The 23,329-nt window shown below is 38.0% G+C and overlaps 1 protein-coding gene across 1 annotated transcript in view; it reads left to right on the top strand.

Annotated features, from left to right (window-relative positions):
* TAFA1 (TAFA chemokine like family member 1) overlaps positions 1–18,320 on the top strand; it is a 617,163-nt gene extending 598,843 nt beyond the window's left edge. Inside the window, exons 4-5 of the mRNA XM_061195514.1 lie at positions 12,414–12,538; positions 18,303–18,320. Of these exons, the coding sequence (XP_061051497.1) occupies positions 12,414–12,538; positions 18,303–18,320 (143 nt within the window). The remainder of the gene's footprint in view (positions 1–12,413; positions 12,539–18,302) is intronic.
* The last annotated feature ends 5,009 nt before the right edge of the window (positions 18,321–23,329 follow it).

Here is a 23,329-nt window from a genome sequence, read left to right on the forward strand (position 1 = left end):
CATTGTGAGCATATCTGGATTGTAATTAAGAAAATTCAACATTACCACTGACACTGAAATTCTCTGGGAAAATGCCTAATTTACATACAGCTATGCCAGTTCTGTATCTTCTGCATCTGGTGAGTTGTGAAGGAAGGTCTGATTGTGCATGCAAATTGGAGACACACATAATGAGGACAGAAAGCCACTCTCAGGACTGTCTATAGGTCAACTGAGTTTCTGAATTTGAATGCCAAAAAAAAATCAGTCTTTGACCATTGTGAATATTTAGTACTAAGTGGATAGAAATGGCAGTGATATGGCCTTCGTACAAATATCTGGATTCATTCATTCAGTGAGTCCACAAATATTTATCGAATACCTTCAGTTTTACTTAGGGTTGTGTTACGTGGTAAGTAATAGAATGCCCGACTGTAATAGCTTGAGTAATAGGAATTGATTTTTCTTGGATAACAAGAAGTCCAGAGGTTTGGGTTGTTGACATCGATTTAATGACATAAGTGCCAGCATTGCAACAGTTTTCCTGAACTTTCCTTCATGATAGCCACTGAAGTTGCAGCTGTTGTATAAATATTCAAGACCGGAAGTGGGGGGATTAAGGAGCAGGCTAGCAGTGAACTTTGTAGAGCTGGAGTATAGGATGGGCTCAGCTACATGTCTGATGGTTGGCAGGCTAATTAGTCCAGGAGGGCATCAGATTGGGTAGCTACTCTCTGCTCTACATGACGTTTCATCATGGTCAGCTCAGGGTTCCAAAGCGCAGCAAGCCCCAAGCAAAAGTACTTTCAAGCTTCTTCTTGTGTCGTGTTTGCTAACTTCTAATTAGCCCGACGAAGCACATGGCCAAGCCCAGATAGCAGGACTGGGGAAATAGACTCCACTTCCTGATGGGAGGAGAGGTAAAGTCACATTTCAAAGGGGTGGGCACAGAGGGAGAAGAAGAATGTGCAGCCGTTTCTACAATCAGAAAATGAAAAGTTAGTATCACCTGACATAAAGAGAAGGTAAATACAAAACGTAAAAATGAATCAGAATTACTAAATCACTACTGCTAGTCAAGAAAGCTTTTCAAACCACCCTGGAAACCACAGTCCTCCCTGCCTCCTTCAGAGATCCTTAGCTCTCAGACTGGGACTTACTGTTCTAGTTTCTAGGTTTTGCTGTTGAACTTTGGGAATGCATTACATCCTGCTTCCAATTTAGCTAAACTTCGAGTTTTTCAGTTTAACAAGAAGAGTAGGGGAGATGTGGCTTGAGGCAGTAGAACTATGATTCTGAACTTTTTGCAGCTGGATTCATCAAAAACATTGCCACATTTATATTCCTGGCTTTCTTTGATTTTCTCGCTTTCCTAGTACCATCATCGACATGAACATGATAAGTAGCGAAGTGCCAATATTGTGAATTTTCCCATGTATGTTGGCAGTTTCTAAAAGCTCATTCTGGTTGTTTAAATAAAGTTGTTTTGGGGACTTCCCTGGTGGCGCAGTGGTTAAGAATCTGCCTGCCAATGCAGGGCACACGGGTTCGAGCCCTGGTCTGGGAAAATCTCACATGCCGTGGAGCAAGTAAGCCCGCGTGCCACAACTACTGAAGCCCGCGTGCCTGGAGCCTGTGCTCCTCAACAAGAGAAGCCACCTCAATGAGAAGCCAGTGCACCACAACGAAGAGTAGCCCCCGCTCACCGCAACTAGAGAAAAGCCCGCACACAGTAATGAAGACCCAATGCGGCCAAAAATAAATAAATAAATAAATTTATAAAAAAATAATAAAGTTGTTTGATATTTTAGAAATGAAGTGTTTAACAAATAAGGACCTGATATCATCTCTCATTTGCTCATCTACTTTAAAACTCATGTGAAAGCTTTGACATGCTTTTATGTCACTCAGACTGCCTATGTTAAGGGATGCTAAGCATAGAGCAGATAGTCTATAGATATTTTCTGATAAATAAAGCTGAGCTTTTCCAAACCATCCCAACAATTCCACCAAAATAACCGTGCTAGTTGTATGGCGTTGTGTAAGAGAAAATAAAGCACCGATTGTTATTTTCCATTCCTCAAGGGATTGGTGAGTGAAGGCATGTGCCACAAAGATATTGGGCGGTTCTTGCCAAATTACAAAAATAACCAATTATCAAATTATCTTGCCCTTTCAAACATGTACACACAAATAAAACTAGATTCAGGAGTGCTCCATGATCAAGGTTTACACCTTTCATCCTCACATGAAAGTTGGGTTATGTTTTCTGAAGTTAAATTAACTATAATAAATCAGAAGGCATCAAAGTCTTCCTCAGAGACTGTGTGAACATAATAGCATTGTAGCGTGTTTTTGTCTTATTTTATCAAGGATCTGTGAGACAGGCATATAAAGCACTGAGTGACACAGCCTCTTCCTCTAAGCCTCACTCCTCCCAAAATTTCCATGTTCTCAGTTATAATTCAATCAGCCATGCATGTCATCCTAAAAAAATAAGAGAAACAATGTTTCCCGTTCAATTCTCCAGGATTTGGCTTCTAAGGCAATAGGTGAGTTCAGGGTTAGAGATACTTCTCTCCTAACTTGCCCTCAATTTGTATAGATCTGAAGAGGCCTAAGAGGTTTTGTGTGCCCTGTTCTATCTCCCTTGTCTGAAGTCTCCATCAGCGCCAAGAGCATCTCACTGGGAGTTTGAACTTTCCTTTAATCTAATCCATTTAGAAAATGACTCACAATTTATTGAATAAAATCGAGAAAATTGATACCTTTTCATTAGGCTGACAAAGTCTTTTTCACTGCTGGCATCTGAAGTGTGTTTTCTATTTAAATTTTATATATATCAATCTTCTCTAGTGGGAATGAAATTAAAATGAAAGACCTTACAATCAGTGTACAACTTTCCCATTACTGCCAAGATTGAGAGTACTGGTTTTGCAAAGGAACTTGATGCCAAGAATTTTCTGGGAATAATTTAATATTGGGGATTTCTTGCAAAACGGAATCAACCAAAGTGATATTTTAATGTATCAATAACTATAAAGGTGATTACCTTACCTGGGAAAAGAAAAAAGGGTACTTAACCAACATTATTTGATTCTGGTAAATCTGTAGCCATTCTAGAAAAAAACTATATTATAGAACCTAATAATAACCTAATAAAGTACTTTTTCAAATTGAGAAAATGCTGGTATACAAATATATTCCTCCCAGGAACCATTTATCACATGGTAAGAACACAGAGAGCTAGCACCCAAAAGCTACATAGATGTACAAGTGGCTTGAAAGTTGCTTGTAAATATCATTTTTAAATCTGATATTCTTTTTGATTTAAAATGTAGAACCATTTTGGAGTTCTTCTCTACACCCACATCTAGGTTAACCCCTTCCCCATTTTGTTGCCATGAATGTAACTGGATCAAACAGAAGTATATGCACAGGGACACAGAATTCCAGAAGGACAGACATAAATGCACAATGCTATTCTGAAATAGCAAGATTCGCCACACTGCGTTGGTTAAACCTGAGAGATCTATGTGCAGTAGGCACATTCCATCCACTGGGGACCTCCAAGAAATATCAGTGCACACTAAGGACTCCAATGTAGTGTTTTTGGTTTTGCTTTTGGCTTAGAGCCTTCACTATGCCTGACCTCCCTATTCTCTCTTTGTTCTGTGACAGCCCTCTCAGCTGGATTCTTTGAGAAGGAATTATTCACAAAGAAATTGAGGCCTTATTACTATAGTAGGTCACTCTTTTGAAAGTCAAGTTGGAACATGAAGGCTGGCAGTTAGCTGGGTTCGCCAGTTAAGCTACATGTTTCTGCACCCCCCAAAAAACAAACAAAATCCATATTTCACTGAAATCATTAAGAATGCTAACAATGTTGGTGAAGCTGTACAGAGAAATGGGTACATTGGGTGGGAAATACCAGTTTGTACAAATTTTCTGGAGGACATATTGATGATATATATCACAAGTACCAAACTTTTTTTACCCTTTGGCTCAGAAATTCCACTCCTTGGAATTCATTCTGGGGAAATAAATGCATTTTCAAAGATATGTGTGCAAGGTTGTTCATATAAGCATCCTTTTTAATAGCAATCAGCCAACCAACCCCAAAGAAAGACAACCCAAATTTCTAACAGTAGGAGATTAGTTAAATTAATTAAGGTGCAGCCCTCCTATGGAATATTATGCAGGCAGTAAAATAATGATGCATTTCATTTATTAATAGACATGGAAAAATGTTTATGATTCAGTGTTTAGGTTTTAAAGAAGGGTAGAAAACAGTATATGTGGTGTGATCTTACTTTTTTCAAAAAAATTTATATTATTTATGTATATACATTTATTCAACCATTTTAAATATATATAGTGATCATCTACTATGTGTGGCACTGTTCTAGCCATCTGGAAATATAAAGTCCAAACTTTCATGGAGCTTACCATCAAGTGGGAGGAAAAGGCAAATATCCAGGCCAACAAAATACGTTCTGTGAATTTGGTAGTAGCATGTGCTATGAAGAAAATCAAAGCCGAACGTGAGGGGAAAGTGGCAGGGTAAGCGGGTGTGAATTAGTTTAGATAAGGCCGCTCAGAGAACAAACAATTGAATTGAGGCCTGGTTAATGTCAGTTCTGGGAGAACACAGCCCAGACAGAGGGGTAGCCAAATCATAAAAGAGATTTCCAGGTTTGCAGAAGAGCTAGAGGGCCAGAGAGATTGGAACAAAATGGGGGGAGGGGGGTGGAAGTGGGGATGGTGGAAGACATGGTTGAAGAAGTAGGCGGGACCAAGTAACGTGGGTCTCTGTAGGCCAATTGTAAAGAGTTTAGAATTTATTCTAAGTGATGGAAACTGTTGGAGAGTTTTAAGAGATGACTGATAGGAAATCATTTGCATTTTAAAAGATCACTCTGGATACTATGTAAGGAATAATCATAGAGAAAGTCTAGGAAAAACATACTCAAATGTAGCAATTTACCTCCGCCTAATGCAATTGTGTTTATTTTCCTTTTTCTAATTATCCGTATGCTTTGAATTTTAGAAAAGAATATATATTACTTTTAAAATTGGGGAGGAAAAATGTAAAGTTTTCTACGGTAGGCAAAAATAAGAACATCAAAATGTTTTTGTCCTAACAAAATTACACTTACTATCTACTGTAAACTTCAGGGTTCGTCTTTAACATAGAATGTTAAATTTGAGAATACAAGGGATGTACAGTAGGAAATTTGTCTAATAACCATGATTCTTTGTGTTGCTTCTTAACTGTATATTTTAAATTACGTACCTACACAAACGCAAAAAAATATAGCTGAATTTAATTCTAAAATAAAACCATCAATTTAGGGAAAGCAAGACCAACATCCAGTGTTTGAAGTATAAGTGGATGCATGAATAGAGTTATCATGTATTGAAAGTGCAAAATAAGCCAGAAACTCCAGCCCTGGTGTCCAGACCACGAAGAGGAATATTATTGTTGGCAGGGATTAGGAGTGTTCCCTCAAGTTGGCAAAAAATCTGAACATTCTCTCTCACCAAGCAGACAGCTTTTTTTCAAAGCAGTAGGAAATGTACCCCTGCATTCTGATAAGACTGCCCATGACAAGTAAAAGATTTCTTTGTTTTGTGTTTTATCTTAAAATTCATGTGAAGTTAGCCTTTTACCTCATAATAAATATCTTATTTGCTTTAATATGAAAACACTTTGGTTGATTACTTGGTGGTTAAATTACCTCCTCATTATCCCATCATTACATGCAGTGTTTCTCTCCCACAAGAGATTGTATGCCACTTTAGGGTAGGAACTGTGTCTCTTTTATGTCCAGCACAGTAGTTAATGAATAGCTTTTGAATGAATAAAATATAACTTTTGTCTTCAAATACCTTCAAGGAAAACTGTCACTCAAGGAAATTATACCACACTTATCTTCTGTCTTTAAGTACTGCCCGTTTCACAATCCACATCCTCACTTCCAGCCTCACCAAGATAAATTGCCTCAGTTTGAAAAGCACGAGAATAGAATTTGTAGAAGAGAAGTAGTGCTAATGAATCCTATCATCAACTATTAATTCTATGTATGTCTCCAAAATATATTATAGATCCTACCAAGAAGTACAGTCTAATCAGTAAAAAGCAAATATATGCATCCCAGAAGTAGGATAAACTTCCATTTAAGAAAAAAAAAAAGGCACTCACTGTCTCTAAAGCTAATTGCATGAATGCGTACATAGATGGATAGAGGACATATGGATAAATAACAGTAGTAATTTCCATGTGTTGAGTATAACATTTATTAGGTATTATGCTAAGTATCTTATTTCATCTAAAATTCACAATAACCAGTTATGATTTTTATTAACTCCATTTATAACTCAGGAACCTGAGACTTGAACCAAAGAACTTTCTGAAGCCACTCTACCAGTAAGTGATGGAGTTAAGGTTCAAACCTGGGTCCCTCTATTACATACCCAAGAGTTTAGAGTCTTAACCATTCCCTAATCCCTCCAAACTGGATCCAATCCTTAAATGTGAGCTCACAGGAAAGAGGGAGTTTGGAATGTCTATAGGCAATGTTATTCAATGCCTTTAATTTTCTGTTTGCTTTGATAAAGACAGTCACACACAGGGAGTCGCTGCAGGTCTTGTGAAGAAGAGCATCGGAACAGCTGTTCCAACAGCCTGTGCAAAAAGGGAAGCTGGAGAGCTGTCCCATTCCTCTAATGGAGTTCCAGCCATTGCTTTAAATTGCATGACAGGTTGCACAAAAATGAGCCTGGAAATTTGTCTTGATTGATGTACTTATAACCTACTTCTGGGAACATGAATGCAATCATATGTTCAATCATTTAATTTATGCTCAAACTCTCATAAGTCATAGAAGCAAGCTGAGAGTTTGGCATAATATCGAAAAACAATGGTGTACTCGCTAACTTTGTGAAGAATTGCCTTTTCTCTTTGGGAATGATTTCATTCTTTTGAGTAATAAAAATGATGATGCTGATGATGATAGTAATAGCTAATATTTATTAAACATTTGCTGAATGCCAGACACTCTGCTAAGTGCTTGGGATGGATTTTCTCATGTGACCCTCACAATCCTTTGATATAGGCACTATTTTTTTTTTCTTTCTCTTTTTGTTTCATTTTTCATTCATTCATTTAAAATTGGCAAACCTGTCTCGAGCTACTCTATGCCATTCAAAGATGAATGCAATATGATCTGTGCCCTCAAGAAGTTCACTACCTAGTGAGTAGGCAGGCACATGAGCTAATAAGCTAATAATTAGAGTCCAGTGTGGTTAGGGTTACAGCTAATATGGGTGAGATACTGGCAACAGTGTTTCCTCAGTTGTTCCTAACATCACGTTCAGCTCTGCCCTGCTTCACAATTCCAGAGCAGGCATCCAAAAATCAAGACCTATCACTTCTCTGTTTGAATGCAGTAGGGATTATCTGGCATTTCAGGTGCTTGCTTCTTCCTTCTTGCATCTTGCACACCACTGCCAAATTCATCTTCCCCAACTATCCCTATAACATGTCCTCCCTTTGCTTACAGAATCTAGAATCTTCAATGACTTAACTTTCCTTAAAAAAAAAAATAAATGAAAAAAAAAATTTTAAGCCCAAGCATCTTGCTTTCAGAAACTTCTACAATCTTATTAAGAGTTCCTCTTTTCCTACTCCCGATTGTGAATTTGCTCTTCTAGTATATTAATGTATTTACTACTGGAGGAGCGCTTTTTGTTCATTTTATCTCTCTACCGTAATTCATGCCAAAATGCCAATAGTGCCTCTATTGAGAAACCCTGAGCCAAATTGTAGGCTCTGAGGGCAGGGACTATGTCATGTTCATTATTTTATCGCTGTCAGTAAATCAGGTAGTGCTTTGACTGTGCAAAGTACCCAGTAAACATTTGCTGAACTGCAACTCAAATGTTATCTGCTGAAATGATAAAAAGGGGACCGCAGTTCTTAGACAATATGATGTTTATTTCTATGTTTATTAAGCCATTGCTTACTATATCTTTTTCTATTTCCGTGGGAAAATTCCTCAAAGTGAATGGCAACAACCAAAGGGGGGAGAAAAAAAAAAAAAACAAGATTTCTGCTCCATTTATGATTTATCACTGAAAGATGGATTGACTCTCCTTTTACAGTCTCTCTTCTGCTTGACAGCAATATGACCTGGTATAAGGGCGAAATCAAGATTCATGATTAAAGTGGCCTTAGTGATTTTAAGAATATCTCAAGGAAAGATGAACATTCTTGAAAAAGTTGAAGATCAGATATTTTTCTGAACATGGCACATTCATAGAGAGAATCCCAGAACCCCAGGGTTAAAAGGGACTTTTAAGACCCTTTTTCATAATCACCACAGATGAGACAGAGTTAGATTTTGCAGCTGATATTTAATTAATTCAGTTCTTCTAAGTGATAAAAGTTCTTAGAGCAGTTAGCATCTACCTCATAAGTTTCTCATGGATTCAGAAAGTGTTCACTAGTGGGAATTTCTATTAAAATGCTACAACTAATGAAATCAAGCAATGTGTAGCTGAGACTAAGAAGAAACAAGTGTAATCAGCTGTCCCTTGCCCAAATTATTTTTTAAGTTAATTTTACTTAGAAAGAAACTGTACTTACTTACAAAGAAACTGAATTTTTTTGTTTTATGCAAGTGTTTGTGTTGATATGAAATTTATTTCCAATAATAATAGAGCAGGGATTCCCTGGTGGCGCAGTGGTTGGGAGTCCGCCTGCCAACGCAGTCGACATGGGTTGGAGCCCTGGTCCGTGAGGATCCCACATGCCGCGGAGCAACTAAGCCCATGCACCACAACTACTGAGCCTGTGCTCTAGAGCCCGCGAGCTACAACTACTGAAGCCCGTGTGCCTAGAGCCCGTGCTCCGCAACAAGAGAAGCCACCGCAATGAGAAGCACGCGCACCGCAACGAAGAGTAGCCCCGGCTCGGTGCAACTAGAGAAAGCCTGCACGCAGCAACGAAGAACCAAGGCAGCCAAAAATAATAAAATAAATCAAATAGAATAAAATTTTAAAAATAGAGCAGAGAGAATTCATTCATCCACTCAGCAGGCAATACATGTTTTTTTGGAGACCTATGAATTTTGAATACAAAACTAGAATGAGTTAACACTATCGTGATGGAAAACATGGATTTTGTGGTTAAGCGGGCCTGGATTCTTTTTTTTTTTTTTCTTTAATAAATTTATTTATTTATTTTTAGCTGTGTTGGGTCTTCGTTTCTGTGCGAGGGCTCTCTCTAGTTGCGGCGAACGGAGGCCACTCTTCATTGCGGTGCCCGGGCCTCTCACTGTCGCGGCCTCTCTTGTTCAGGCCTGGATTCTTGCGTTAATTTCTGAACTTCCTACCTGTGTAAGCTTGGGAAAGTTACTTAACCGTTATGGGCTTTAGTTTTTTTAATCTAAAAAAAAATGGGTTCATAATAATATCTACTTCATAGGGTTGCTTTGAAGACTGAGATAATACATTTAAAAGTACCTAACACAGAGACACATAAGAAGCATTCAGAAATGTCAGTTATCATTTTTATTATTGAACTGACCACTATAATTCAAGCTATTTTAGAATGATTTTTATTTACGGTTTTATCATTATAATTATCTCTGTAAGAAAAATATTATTTAAAAACAACTAAATAGCATTAGTATTAGCTTATTTTATTAAATCTAATTGATCACTCCTTGTCCAATAATCAGAAGGTTTTCAGTAGCTTCCAAATTGGGAGAAGAGGAGGCAATTTTTAAATCCTTTCTTTGTGAATATTTTTAAAGATATTTCAGGAAATATGAGTTCATGAAAAAACTAGGATGAGGGACTATAGTTTGACCTAGGCCATAAAATAATATATATTAAGATGACTGTGGAATGCACAAAGCAGAAACAAAATAGGTCTAATAGCATCTTTAGAAAAGCAACCCTGGAAAAATGAACTAGATTCTAATAAGCCAGAGAGTAGTGCCAAGTCATCAAACTCTATTTAGGAGGGGCAACTGTAACATGAATTTTTAGAGACCGTAGGCAAGTCTGGGACATTTTCATTCTTAGAAAGCTTTTTCTCTTCCCCTCCAAGCCAGTGGTCTCTATAAACTTGAATTAAAAGTCATACTTGGGTTTTGAGATGTATTCTTTTTCCTACTGTCTACATTGTCATTTAGGAGATATTAATGCTTGAGAGAAAGAGGAGAAACTGCTTTGTTAGCTTGCAACAAAGTAAGTCAGCTGTGAGAGGGCAGAGCAGCCAAAAGAAGATGGAACAGGGTCCTTTAGAAAGAGGCAAAGATACTAATGTCTGACCTTACCAGTGGTTGTTCATTATTTGTGTGCCCCTGTGAAAAAAGAGGGACAAATTCTAAATCAAAGACCACTGGGAAAGGCAGTTTCCCCTCAGAGCTAAGATCAGAGAGTGTCCATTCGTGATGGTCAAGATGCAGGGCAGCAATATTGAAATATTAGGTGGGCTTTAAGGGGACAAGCATGGCAAATGTGATTGGCCTGTTTGTGACTGAGCTCTAGCCGGAAGGGAGCCTCAGATTGAAGGCTCTCAATAAACACTGCCAAACACTGACTTGTATCTGACGTTACTGGAAGCTTTGCCATTTGTTTTTTTTTCCCCCTTCAAGGCTACATATGTTTTTCTTGCTGTCAAAATATATGCTTCTCTATTTAGTATTGTCACCTATTAATTCACACAAATAAGGCCTCTTAACTCCTGACTAGCTTCTTCTTCTCCTCCATACCCTGATGCTGAGACCTGTTGTTAAAAAGAAAATCATGCAAAACGTTCATAATCATTTTGGACCCTGTGAAGGATTCGTGTTTTCTGTTATTAGTCTGTGTTTTACCAAAATTATCACATTGTCCTGCATAAGGATAGAACTATGTGCAAGATTTTACTTCCTCTGCTTGCCCTATCCAGTGTAGTTGCATCTTAGGCGATTTGGTCTGGTCCATATGTAAGGCATGCATCACATACAGGCAAAGTTACCCTTGAAAAAAATCCTTAAATTGACTGTATAGTAGAGTAGACATGATTTTGCATATATAATCCTGCAGAGTAATTTTTATTCAAAGGAAAGTTTGAGGAAGACTGTATTCTAAAGGAGGGGAAGTCTGAAATAAGAAAAGTGTAGAAGGGGGAACCTAAATGCAGGTAGATGTCTGGACGTTTAAACCATTCTGCTTCTAAGGTAGCAATCTAATCCCTCTAGTGAATGCTGGGTGGATAGAGAATTTTAACGTGCTCCTGCTTCCCTGTGGCATGGACTCCATTTCATTTTAAGATTAATCTTCTGTGACATTAAGAAATGTCATGTGGGTTCTTTGTTGTTGTGAGAATTAAACGTCATGATGGAGACAAGGTGGAAATGTGAGGGGTTGGGAAGCGACAAATTTTTTTTTAGATAAAGACCTAGAGTTTCAGTCCAGTGTAAAGACAGCCATGTGGAAAGTATCACAGAAGAAACACTCACAGACATTTTAAGGATTTTGCAGGAAAATGCCCAGGTGGATTTGTAAAAAAAAAAACTAATGCCTTGAGCAGCTTCAGAAATGACCAATGCTCGTGCAGAAAACATTTTCACTCAGGATATTAAGATGTGGAGCTGCTTGATTTGTACTGAGCGAATCTAGTCTCCAGTTTTATAAAATCTCATTATCCAAAAAACTGTGCTATAAATCCATCCACTAAATTCATTGCCAGCTTCCTAATGTGGTCATCCTCAATATCACCCTGAAAAATAGGGCTACTTTATCAGAGGGTCAAGTTTTGAAAGTTCCACTCATATCACCTTAAACCTATTGAAAGGAAACCACAGCTCATATCAAATATACTTTTGACTGTAAACAGTTTCATTTATTATGACTGTTGGTTTTAATTTTGCAGGTTTTCTTTTATACTTTTGGTCAATTCATTTTTCCTTTTTTGGTAAGCCTTTGATATCTCAAAAGCTGTAGGGTGGGAGATAAACCCTCATGCTGGGTGAATAAACTGGCCTTTCTGAAAACAATAGCTCAATTAGTCATTCTGAAGAACAGTTAGCCCTTTTGTTCCTTTCACTGAAAAGAAAGTGCCAGGTCTTTGATCTACAAACTTAACACAAAATTTCCTCCAAAAAGTAAATGTCCCCATTCTGTATGTTTTCATCATACAAGGAGATTGTGGACAAAATGTAGCTTGATGAAACCAGATGGCATAATTGTATTTGCATTTTAAGATGTTTAAGTTAAAACCTCATTCTTCTTAGTAGAGCATTCTTAGCCAATCATGAAAGGTTAAAAAGGACCTAATGTGTTTCAAAGAGCATTAACATCTGTAGAAGAACTCAGCCTCATGCCCAGGTTGTTTGGATGAATTGCATACACATTTGTTTCCTGTCTTTGCACAGCCTCCATAGTGATTGGGAAATGGTGGTGTGAGATGGAACCTTGTCTAGAAGGAGAAGAGTGTAAGACACTCCCTGATAATTCCGGATGGATGTGCGCTACAGGCAATAAAATCAAGACCACAAGAGTAAGTTCATTTTTTTTCAAATGTCTCATGCGTGTTACGAACTGTACTGTTTGCCTTTGTGTTGTATTTACAAACAGCACCCAGAGAAGCTTTGAAAAGGAGAGGAAGAAGCCTTTTCCCCAACAGAAACTATTCTTAACCATTCAGATCAGTGTCCATCCATCAAAGAGAAGTTAGAGATTGAACTTGACTTTTCCATACTGAGAAGTTTAGTGTTTCTCTTACTGAGTCATAAATAAAGCTAGGTTGCCACAGCCAAAGGAGAGAGGAGCCGTGAGGCAGTTATTTGGATTATGCATCTGATATCTATGGTGCTCAGAATGGATAATAAAATAAGGGTCTAGCCTAATTCATCCAGATGGTTTCCTGAACAGTTCTGCATTTAAGTGCAGCCATCTTCTAAAGGTTCTTTAAAGAAATTGTTTGATGCTCTTTTAGGGAGGTGAAAGAATTCTCTGATGTGAATAATCGTTTCTTACTTTGTGTGGTTAAATCAGAAGTTGGCTTCAAAATATGTAACGACCTGTATGAGGCTACCCAGCCCATCAGAATTGGTGTCATGATACTGGAGCATGTTGGAGAGGACAGCTAGGCCAGCCGTTGACCCTATAGATACTGGTCCGTAGGAAAGTCTGGAAGTTCTGATGCGGGTGTGAAGGGCGTTTGGTCAGGGTACTTAAGACAGTAACTATTTATTCACTAGTACAAAAGTATATCAATATTTTAAGGGCCAGTATGGTGATATGTACATGTACCACATGAATATCAGCCCTGTTATGTGTGTATGTGTTTTAAGTATTGGGTATTTTTTAAAGCAAGCTTCACCATCTACAAATTCCAATATGTTGAACTTGCAGGCTTCCAAAAGGGTGACCCAAATTTAAAAGGGGATCTCTGATTCCAGCCCCTGTATTATAAGTCTTACCTTGGTCTTTCTTCTCAGAATTGTCTTTTCACAAAATAAAATTGGTTCTTGCCTCTTTGTGATGCAGAAAACATAACACCATAAGAAAATTTTTTTATATATATAAAATAAGTGGAGACACTGTGTGTCAAATTTAGTTGCCTGTATTGACCACATTAGCCAGTAAATGGCTATACCTCCCTGGCTTGCACCCAGGAGGGATGCCTGAACCATTCTAGCTTATTAACATGAAATTGTATATGCTCTAAGAAGCTCTGCCTGGATTATCGTATTTCATTTCAGTGAGACACCTACAGAAGAGCGTATTCGAAAATGAGCCCAGTTCCTGATGCTTACCCCCAAAATCATCTTAATTAGTTGGTAGAGTATGGATTTCAGGTTTCCCTTTGGTTACATTTTACCTGAAGATGACTTTACCAAATAATTTGAAGATACCCTCACAAGTTAGTTTTAAACTACTCTGAATTTTGGCCAGTATGATTGGAATCCAGTCACCATTGTCTTAAACACATTGCTGACATATCCTCTGCCAAATCTCCATTCCCTATTCCAAATGATAACCAATCACTCTTTATTGATGGTGAGCCCTGTTTTAATAGTACCTTCAGACTTGAAAGTCCGTAAAGAGCAATAATGCAAATCAAAACATTTCAGGATTTAGATATGTGAAATTCCAAGAATACCAACGAGGAGACTCTTTGGCAGATAGAAAATAAAGGAACAAAACACAGAAATTGTTAGTGCTACTTATTTGTGACCCATGTCACTTTTTTTTGGTTTGGGCTTTGTAGAGTCTACTTTAAAACCATCAGGCATGTTGTAATACATCCTGGACATTCTCCGGCATCACCGAAGTATGGTGTGGAATCCGATCGTGGTAACAGAGGCTGGTACACACTGTGTTCACTACGCCGCCAGGTGGGCTGGGCACAGTGCACACAGCTGAGTGTGTAAGAGAAATAAATCACCCTTACAGCCAGGTTAAAAGCAGAGGGTGCACCTGTTCTGATGTGTGCATCCATCTCAGGAAAGGAAATAAGAGAGTCCTCTACAGCCATGTGCACGGCACGTAAGTCAACTAAGAATTCTCAAGACTGTATTCAGAGGCGGAAAAAGAAGACACTAGAAAAAGCTGAATTTTTTAAGAAATTTGGGTTAAGAAAACCCAAACAGTACACTGACTTACATTTTCTCCTCCCTTCCTTATAAGAAATTCACAATGAAATAAGCACTTTTAAATACAAGAGGCACCAATTAAGTCCAGATGACACATACAGGAGCTCCATTCTGTATAAATAGCCAACACCAGTCCTTAGATTGTATGCTCCACAAATAGGTTTTTTTTTTTTTTTTTTTTTTTTTTTTGCGAGGGCTTTCTCTAGTTGTGGCAAGTGGGGGCCACTCTTCATCACGGTGCGCGGGCCTCTCACTATCGTGGCCTCTCTTGTTGCGGAGCACAGGCTCCAGACGCGCAGGCTCAGTAGTTGTGGCTCACGGGCCTAGTCGCTCCGCGGCACGTGGGATCCTCCCAGACCAGGGCTCGAACCCGTGTCCCCTGCATTGGCAGGCAGATTCTCAACCACTGCGCCACCAGGGAAGCCCACACAAATAGGTTTTATATGAATTTTTCTAGTATGCCCTGTGTATTTTTCCCCATCAAACTATAAATATGCCTACACACTTCAAATGTTGACTCTAGCAATTTAACTTTTAAAACAGTTTAATTCACAGATGTATTTTAATTATGAATCATATGTTTTCATTGTTCTTTAAGAGGTAATCTTTAGGGTAAAAAATTCAAATTCTTATTAAAGTGAAAAGAAGAATAAAGAAAGTCACCTCTTTTGTTCTTATGTGTAGGATTGATTCAAAGAGTTCTTTCTCTCAGAAAAAGACAAAAACAAAAAACTGAAGAAACATACCCAGCTTGCTAATGGCAACTGGGAATTTCCGTCACACTGTTATTTTTTAAAAGTAGCTTCAGTGTAAAGAAATTTGCAAGAAAGATTCCTGGGACTTCATTCTTTTTCCCTATATAGTTTTTTTCTAAAACCTCCCTATTATATGGGTTACTTCCAAATTAATCATCCTGAGCGAAAATTCTCATCATTCTTTGAAATGTAGATAAACAGAAGATGGTGCAAAATGTGGTCTAATTTAAATTTTTATGATGCTCATTTTTTAAGGAGGGTGGAGAGTAGAAAGTCAGTGTTTCATTTAAACAACCAGACACCCTAGAATGTGGACTAGCCAGGGTAACAGGCCACAATCTTAAGGAAAACCTTGGGGAAATTGGATCTGGGTGACAATAAAACTTAGCAGGAAGGAGAAAAGATAAGTAGAATTAAGCAAAGGCTTCCATTTCAGGAGATTCGGAAGAATAAATCATAGGGAAAGAGGAAGCTTCCTGAATGCCACCCTACAGAGAGAAAGTAGTCACGCTTGAGACATGTTCCAAAAACCCAGCCTGGGGTACAATAAAACTGGTAACAGGTACCTTCTGGGGAGAAGCTTAGTACATCTGGGTGAAGTTTCTTGGCTAAATTTTAACCCTGTTCCTGCTTGATCATTGCTTCAATTGTTTTATTAAATTGCTTTGTTGGGAGTTTGTAGCAAGACTAACCGACCTAAATATTGACTAGAGATTTTTTTCTGATGGTTTTAGATGCCTATTAGTTTATTTCTTTTCTTTAAACTGATATATCAAAAACATAAGTTTGAAAGGTGGGGAGGCTATATTCCATGCATTCAGGAACAAATCTAATACCCTGTGTATTCAGGAACAGTGACTTCATTTAGAAAGCTAGACTTCCCCTTAGAAGAAATAAGTTGTTTGACAATGGTGTAATAATTTATATGTAAAAGGTGAACATTGGTTGTTTGGGAACAGGAAGAGGAGGGGAATAAAATGAGGAGAAAACCAAAGTCACTTGGGAAGGAAAATTAGCAGATTAAAACACCAGAACATAATCTGACCGAATACCTGGGGAAATATCAAGCAATTTTGGATTTCCTTCAATCCAATATGTTAATATCTTTCACACTAACGAGGAAATCAACAGTTACTGCACAATGTAGAGTCAAGTTTCATTTCCTAAAAGAGTAAGTTGAAGACCTCAGATTACACACCTAACCACAATAGCCATCTTGTCAGATTTGGTGTTCTCTGTGACTAGCCCAACACAATTCACCGCAATCATTTGTCCACAGCCCCTGGGATCATCCTCCTAATGCCGACTCTAACTTTATATATCTCCACCCATTCTAATCACCCTGATGTTTTTTTATATTACTGAAGGGTAAAGTACCAGCTTTGACATATTCCAGCTTCTTCCCTCAAAATTCCACCAGGTCTGAAATGTTCTGAGAGACTTCACAATCTTGATCTCTAGTCCATTCGTTTTGCAAGAAATGCCTTTAAAAGAGAGAGAGAGAGAGAGAGATGGTGGGGAAGGAGACAGGGAGGGGTATTTAGAGATTGCAGGAAAGAAGAGTAAACTATCTTCTTAAAGAATAAACTATGCTATCACAATTGCCCCTGGATCCAAGTGCGCTCATTCATTTCTTTAATAAATAATATTAAGCCTCTGTTATCTAAAATTAAAGTCTTGGGAATGTGATGGTGGACATGACACGGCCCCTGGTCTTCTGTGGAGGCTAGGGCCTAAGGTTCGGTGGGATAGGGGAGGAGGAGGGTCAGTACAGATAAAAGAAAGGCAATTCCAGTTCAGTTTTGGAAATGTCGCTTTCTCCCTCCTTTCGGTAAAAAAGAAGACAGTGAAACAAAATGTGATAAACACCACTGGACTGTAGGAAACCAAGGTTTGGAAGGATCTGTTATTTATATGGAAGAATAAAAAAATGTGTGAAGACTTCTCATACATTCTGCCCCTGGTCCAACCAACTTTTGAATGCAAATGTGTATGGTGTATGACTGTTCCTACCTAACCCTTAAAGCTTTAAATGGACTTCACTCCTGGCCTCAGAATACTCAATTTCTAAGCTATAAAAAATTAAGAGATGATGAAGAAAAGTGCCTTAAGTCCTAAAACTCTAAAGTAGAACCTTCAACTCTATTAGAACCATCATTCATGCTCTAAACCAGTGATTCTTCGTGCATGCATCCTTCTGAATATAAGAGTCTTTGGGACCATATTTGAATGGATTAAATGGCATCAATAGTTATAGGAGTATGCCCTTGATTGCCCTTGAACACCATGTCATTGTTTGAGTGGAACAGTTCCTCACCTTGCAAAGGTCTCTTACGTTCCTCAACAAACGTGATCTGACCTTGGCAATGAGTTCACCTCATGCCACCCCTTTGCATCTTACAAGAGACCAACATGAGAAGGCCATGGAATTTCCTACTCATGAAATTCTCATCAGACAGACATAGGAATGACTGCGTAATGTGCAGGAAGAGCCCAGTGCAAAATGAAAACACAGGGGCCCTTGTTCAAAAGTTACTAATAATTTCAAGATGACAACTGCTGGTCATTAAACCAAGTGAGGGGCCCTTTTCGACAAAGGGCTCCCTGCAGCTAGATTGCATGCCCATGAACCCAGTCCTGGATAGGCATTGCTCCAAGAGTCTGTCTCCTCAATTGTGGCAAAATTAATTTAATGAATTGATAAAAAAAAATACGGTGGCCTGTCCATAAGCTTTGATCACCATTTGAGAACTACTGCTCTAGACTTGAACACTTTTTACTTTAGTTCACTTAAAAGAAGCAACATCCTAAAAATTCAAGGTGTCCTCTTTTTCTGTCTTATCACCTTTCTTTGTGCCTTCATTTCGTTTTCTCCCTGAAATTTCTTTCTTTCTTTCTTTGGTTTCAGATTCACCCAAGAACCTAACGGAAGCATTTGTTATAGTAATAAAGGAAAACCTACTCTGTGGAAAATACATTTTAAGAATTTAAAACATCTTATACATTAGAAGCCAAATGGATTTCTTATTTGCACTTTGACTGATTACCAGATAATCACAGTGCTTTTACTGTGTGTCACGAAGTCTCCTAGAGTGAGAAGACCCGGAGATTTTGGCAACACCATGGCAAGTGGGTTAAGGAAAAAAAGGGTTTTCTCAATGCAAATTGTGGGGATCACAAAGAAAGATCAACTGTCTTCTAATTTGGATCTATAGTTACTTTGTACCATTTGAAATATATGTATATATATAATATTTTGAAATATTATATATTCTCTTCAAAAAATGAACTGTACCACAGTTTGAGGCGGCTGGTGTACCTCTTTGAGTTTTGGATGTTTTATTTTGTTGTCATTTCTTTTTCTATCGGCAAGGAAATCACGTGCCCTTTTGAGAGGTCGGCATGGCACTCACACTGGAAGGCCAGCTACAGGTGGACTCCTGGAATCTGAGAGATCAGAACGATACTGAGTCAAAAGCTTCCTTCTCTTTCTACCAGATGGCCCGAGGAAGCACATCATCCTGTTTTATTGTTTTCTACCCTGTGCAATATTAGCATGCAAGCTTGGCTTACATAACCATACTTTATATTCAACTGGTATATGATAACCGTTCTAACCTCTTCCAGGAAAATATTTTTAGAACGACTCACTTTTCCACAGATAAGAAAAATGAGGATTCTTGAGGGAGCCGCTCCACCATGCTATTAAGACTCTGGCAGAGTGATGGTCAAATATGGATCCCTGTATTAAGTTCTGTAAATACAATGTCTTAAGGCTTTGTTTAGCTGTCCTAGACTGCAGAAATGTCCTCTGATTAAATCCAAAGTCTGACATCATTAATTACATGGTGCTGTAGCAACAAGTCTTATCACAGCACATCTTTCTATGTTTGATTTGCTTTTTCCAAGAGTATTCAGATCTCTTCTGGTGAGATAGGAAGACCATTAAAGAAATTAGGTTTCAGAATGACCCTTGTGACCAAATGTTGGACAGCCCTATTAAAGTGGTAAATAACTTCTTTCTAAATCTACTTGTCCTCTTCATTTGCCATTTTCTTTTCCTCAGTCTGCTTTAGCCAAATCCAGAGAACACCCGCTTAGTGACACAAAGTCCACCAGAATTGTTTGCATGACGTCATTGCTGCCATCATAACCAATATTTCCAACTCTAATAATTTGAAAACTAGAAATTCATTACTATAAGTTCAGTGTTCTCCGCCAGCAAGATGAACTGTCAAACCCTATTATTGGGCTTCTATAGTGATCACTTGGATGATACATATTGGGCTCACCCCCCAAAAGATCACTTTGTGTCCATCTTCTTTTTTTGAGAGTTACTCGGCTGATACTTATAAGAAGGTAATATCTACTTAAATTCTAGTTTACCTGGTAGAGCATAATAGTACTATCAATTCCTGTTACTTACCCTATCATATTGCAAGTGTATTTTTTTTCTCCAAAGTCTTTTCTCCAGAATACACGTTATTAGGGGCTGTTACTAGATCAGCAGCACAGTGGGTCTCCTAGTGTGGAATTTTTAAGTTAAATTTTGGGTAAAATCCAGAGGCTCCTTCATCTCTACCAATATACCTTGAAGTCTGATTGAATATATAAACAGTCTAACCAGGTGGATTTGTTCTGCATCTTGAATGCCTATAAAAGCATCCAAAAATGGAAATGGAATCCTCATTGCAAAATCTGAGCTTCCTAAATACTTTCACAAATATTTTCCGGGAGGTAGCATAAAATTCATACCCACAAATCAGAATTCCTTGAATTTTATGGTCTATAACCATGTACCAAGTGATATATTAGAAATTGATTTTCATCTGTAAGTTTTGGAGTGGAAACTGAAATCATAAACCCAAAGAATTATCTAGAACAGTACATCCCAAAATGTGGAGGAAGAAACATCTATAATCCAATATATTGGGGAAATCTTTTTCAACACTGTGTGTCTTCAAGAAAGACTGAAACAAGGGGAGCCAAGTAAAAGGCTTCCAGAATCCAGGCATGTTGGATGGTCCTTGACTAATGGAGAGCTCGTTCCCTGACTAATGGGAAGCTGCAAGAAATTATGTCTGTGTGAGGATATGTTCACTGCATTGTCATGTCTTCAGTTTTTCTAGAGAACCGGAAGTCTGGATTTTACATAAAATCTTCTAACATTCTTAAATAAGATGAACCAAAATGAGATCACTTCCATTAAAAAAATTCTGCAAGCGTTATTATTGCCCAAAGTGTCCTGACCATGTGGCCTTTTCTATGAGATTAGTGTTTTCTGGAATACCCTTTGAAAAGTGTTGGTCCTGAATAAAAATCCAATGAGAAGCAAAAGGGATATTCTGTTTTCTGTGGCCTCACACATACAGACCATTCTCATGATTCACAATACGTGGGGCTCACAGCTTTTTCTGTTCTGTAACCTGAGCCTGTAAATCAATGAAGGAGCTGGTCTAGAGGTTCAAGTCTGTTAGTTCATCTCCTGTTGGTCGCTTAATGCAGTAGCTTCCCTGGGAAAGACCTGGAAGAAGAGAGAAGGGGAAAAAAACCCACCACATCAGAATTAAGCAACCATCCAAGAAAACGGTACAAATATTTGTAAATGTCATCAAATTCAGTTTCAGTTTATCCAAGTCCCTTACCCAAATGTGTGAACCATCAACTTGTGTTTAAATTTAACTTGTGCCGGTTTGCGGAATTTTCAGTAGCTACCATCTGCCTATTGAATCTGAATGTATATGGTTTAAAAACTTATATCACGTATTTCTGGTTAATAAAGAGCTCAGTGTGGTATGACTAATATTGATTTTGAGCTTTTGCATCAAATATGATGAAGAATATTATAACATAATTAGAGCAAATGGTTTCGTCCAAATCCCTTCTCTTGGTAAAAAGGGAAATATGACTTATTTCATAAGACAAAGATTTTTGAATAAGGTGAAGCTTACTTGTTGACTTTTTTGTGTGTTTTTTGTGTGTAATTTATCCATTAATGGAGTTGGCAAGCACGTGGAGAAGTTTTACTACTTTTTTTCCATTATAGAATGATGAAGAATGTTTTCACCAACACACAATTCACATCTTTTTCTGATCAAATCCAATGTAACTTTCACCAAGCAATGTAGTGATTTTATAGTACAGTATATTATGCCACTTTGCCATTGTCACTGATAAAATAAGTTATGGAGGGTATAAAAACTGTTTATATGAGGAGATCCACACATTCCTCACCAGCATGGGATATGCACTCCTTCCTGGAAGGTTAAATATCGTGTCATAACATGAGTTTCTCTTTTAATTAAGCTTGACAATCCCATTTCAAAATCCATTTGGGTTTGCTTGACAAAGAAGTGTGCCATGTCTCTTTTCATGAGCTGTCTACCTTCTAAATAAAAGATTTAGTGTCTAGCAAATTCTAGGGCTCAAGTCACTTCCATCTAGTTTATAAATATAAGAAAGCAAGGTAAAAAAAGCATTCTAAGGAATGTGGAGACTCTGGACTCGTGCAGTAGTGATAGAATATGATTTCCTAATACCTGTGGGCATTATACTAAAGTGATAAAATAGAATCATGTTCATCCTTCAAAGTAAATTAAAGAGGAAGCCACTAATTGCACACACACACACACACACACACACAAATCCCCTGCTAATAAAGATTTTAAGATTTTAGGTTGAATAGGCCAGGATTTTTTTTCCTTATAAAAGATCTCAGGAGCATCTCAGTGGAAGTTGCATTATGCTGACATCTTTGGTCCACAGTGGCTCTCATGTATTTATTTTATTTACTTAGGTAGTTTGTTTCATTTTCAAAAACACATTAAGCTCTAATTTATTGATTTTGGTAGCTAGTTACATTATTTAAAAAAATAATAACCAATCACCAAACAGGAAAGCCAGGACCCCAAACATAACTGACTGTATTTATAGATCAGGGAATGTCCATCCAGCCCTAATTCCCACCTGCTGTAACCCAAGAGTAGAGTCCATATGTGCCATGAGGAAAACCTGAGGCCATACTTTCCTTAAGACAGTGGTTCTGAACCACTGGGCCATGGCACATGGATATGTGGCCATTCTTCATGGAGTGGGTTGGAAGTGGCTTCTTAATACAGCCTGCAAATACATTTTTTGTATTAATTTTTATTGGCGTATACTTGATTTACAATGTTATTAGTTTCTGCTGTACAACAAAGTGAGTCAGTTATACATGTACACATATTCACTCTATTTTAGATTCTTTTCCCATATTGGTCATTGCAGAGTACTGAGTACAGTTAGTTCCCTGCACTCTACAGTACGTTCTTGTTAGTTGTCCATTTTATATATAGTAGTATGTATGTGTCAATCCCAATCTCCCAATTTATCCCTCCCTCCCCTTTCCCCCTTGGTAACCGTAAGTTTGTTTTCTACATCTGTGACACTATTTCTGTTTTGTAAATAAGAAAATTATGATTGTTTCATAGGTAGTTCTCAACCAGGGCCTGCAAGACATATATGCCAACAGGAGCTATAGCCAAGTAACGCTAGTTAACTAACCAAGGTCACATGTTACTGCCCAAGCACATGGTGATGAGGGTAGGGACATGGTCCCAGCCTATTATTGCCAACCTGCATTAGGGAGCTAGTACGGCCCAATTCTTCCTTTTCTTTTTTTGTTTTTTAAGAAAATCCAGAAATTCAGAGGTTTATATGAAATCTCCAAATTGTGCATATTTATAACCTATTGAGCTTCTATTAAAAGACAAGACTGAAGATTCTATTCTGTCTGTGAGACGTCAGTTTGCATATCTGGCCTAACATGACATTCTTCTCAGGATTTGCATTCTCGTGTGCTTCCTCTGGTGGTAGGAAAAAACGATGGAGGGAGAGCTTGTTTGCAGTCCATTGCATGTAACCTGCAACCTCTCCTGCTTTTACCACTGAGAACAC

The sequence above is a fragment of the Eubalaena glacialis genome, chromosome 7 (assembly GCF_028564815.1).
Source record: "Eubalaena glacialis isolate mEubGla1 chromosome 7, mEubGla1.1.hap2.+ XY, whole genome shotgun sequence".
Classification (NCBI taxonomy): Eukaryota; Metazoa; Chordata; class Mammalia; order Artiodactyla; family Balaenidae; genus Eubalaena; species Eubalaena glacialis.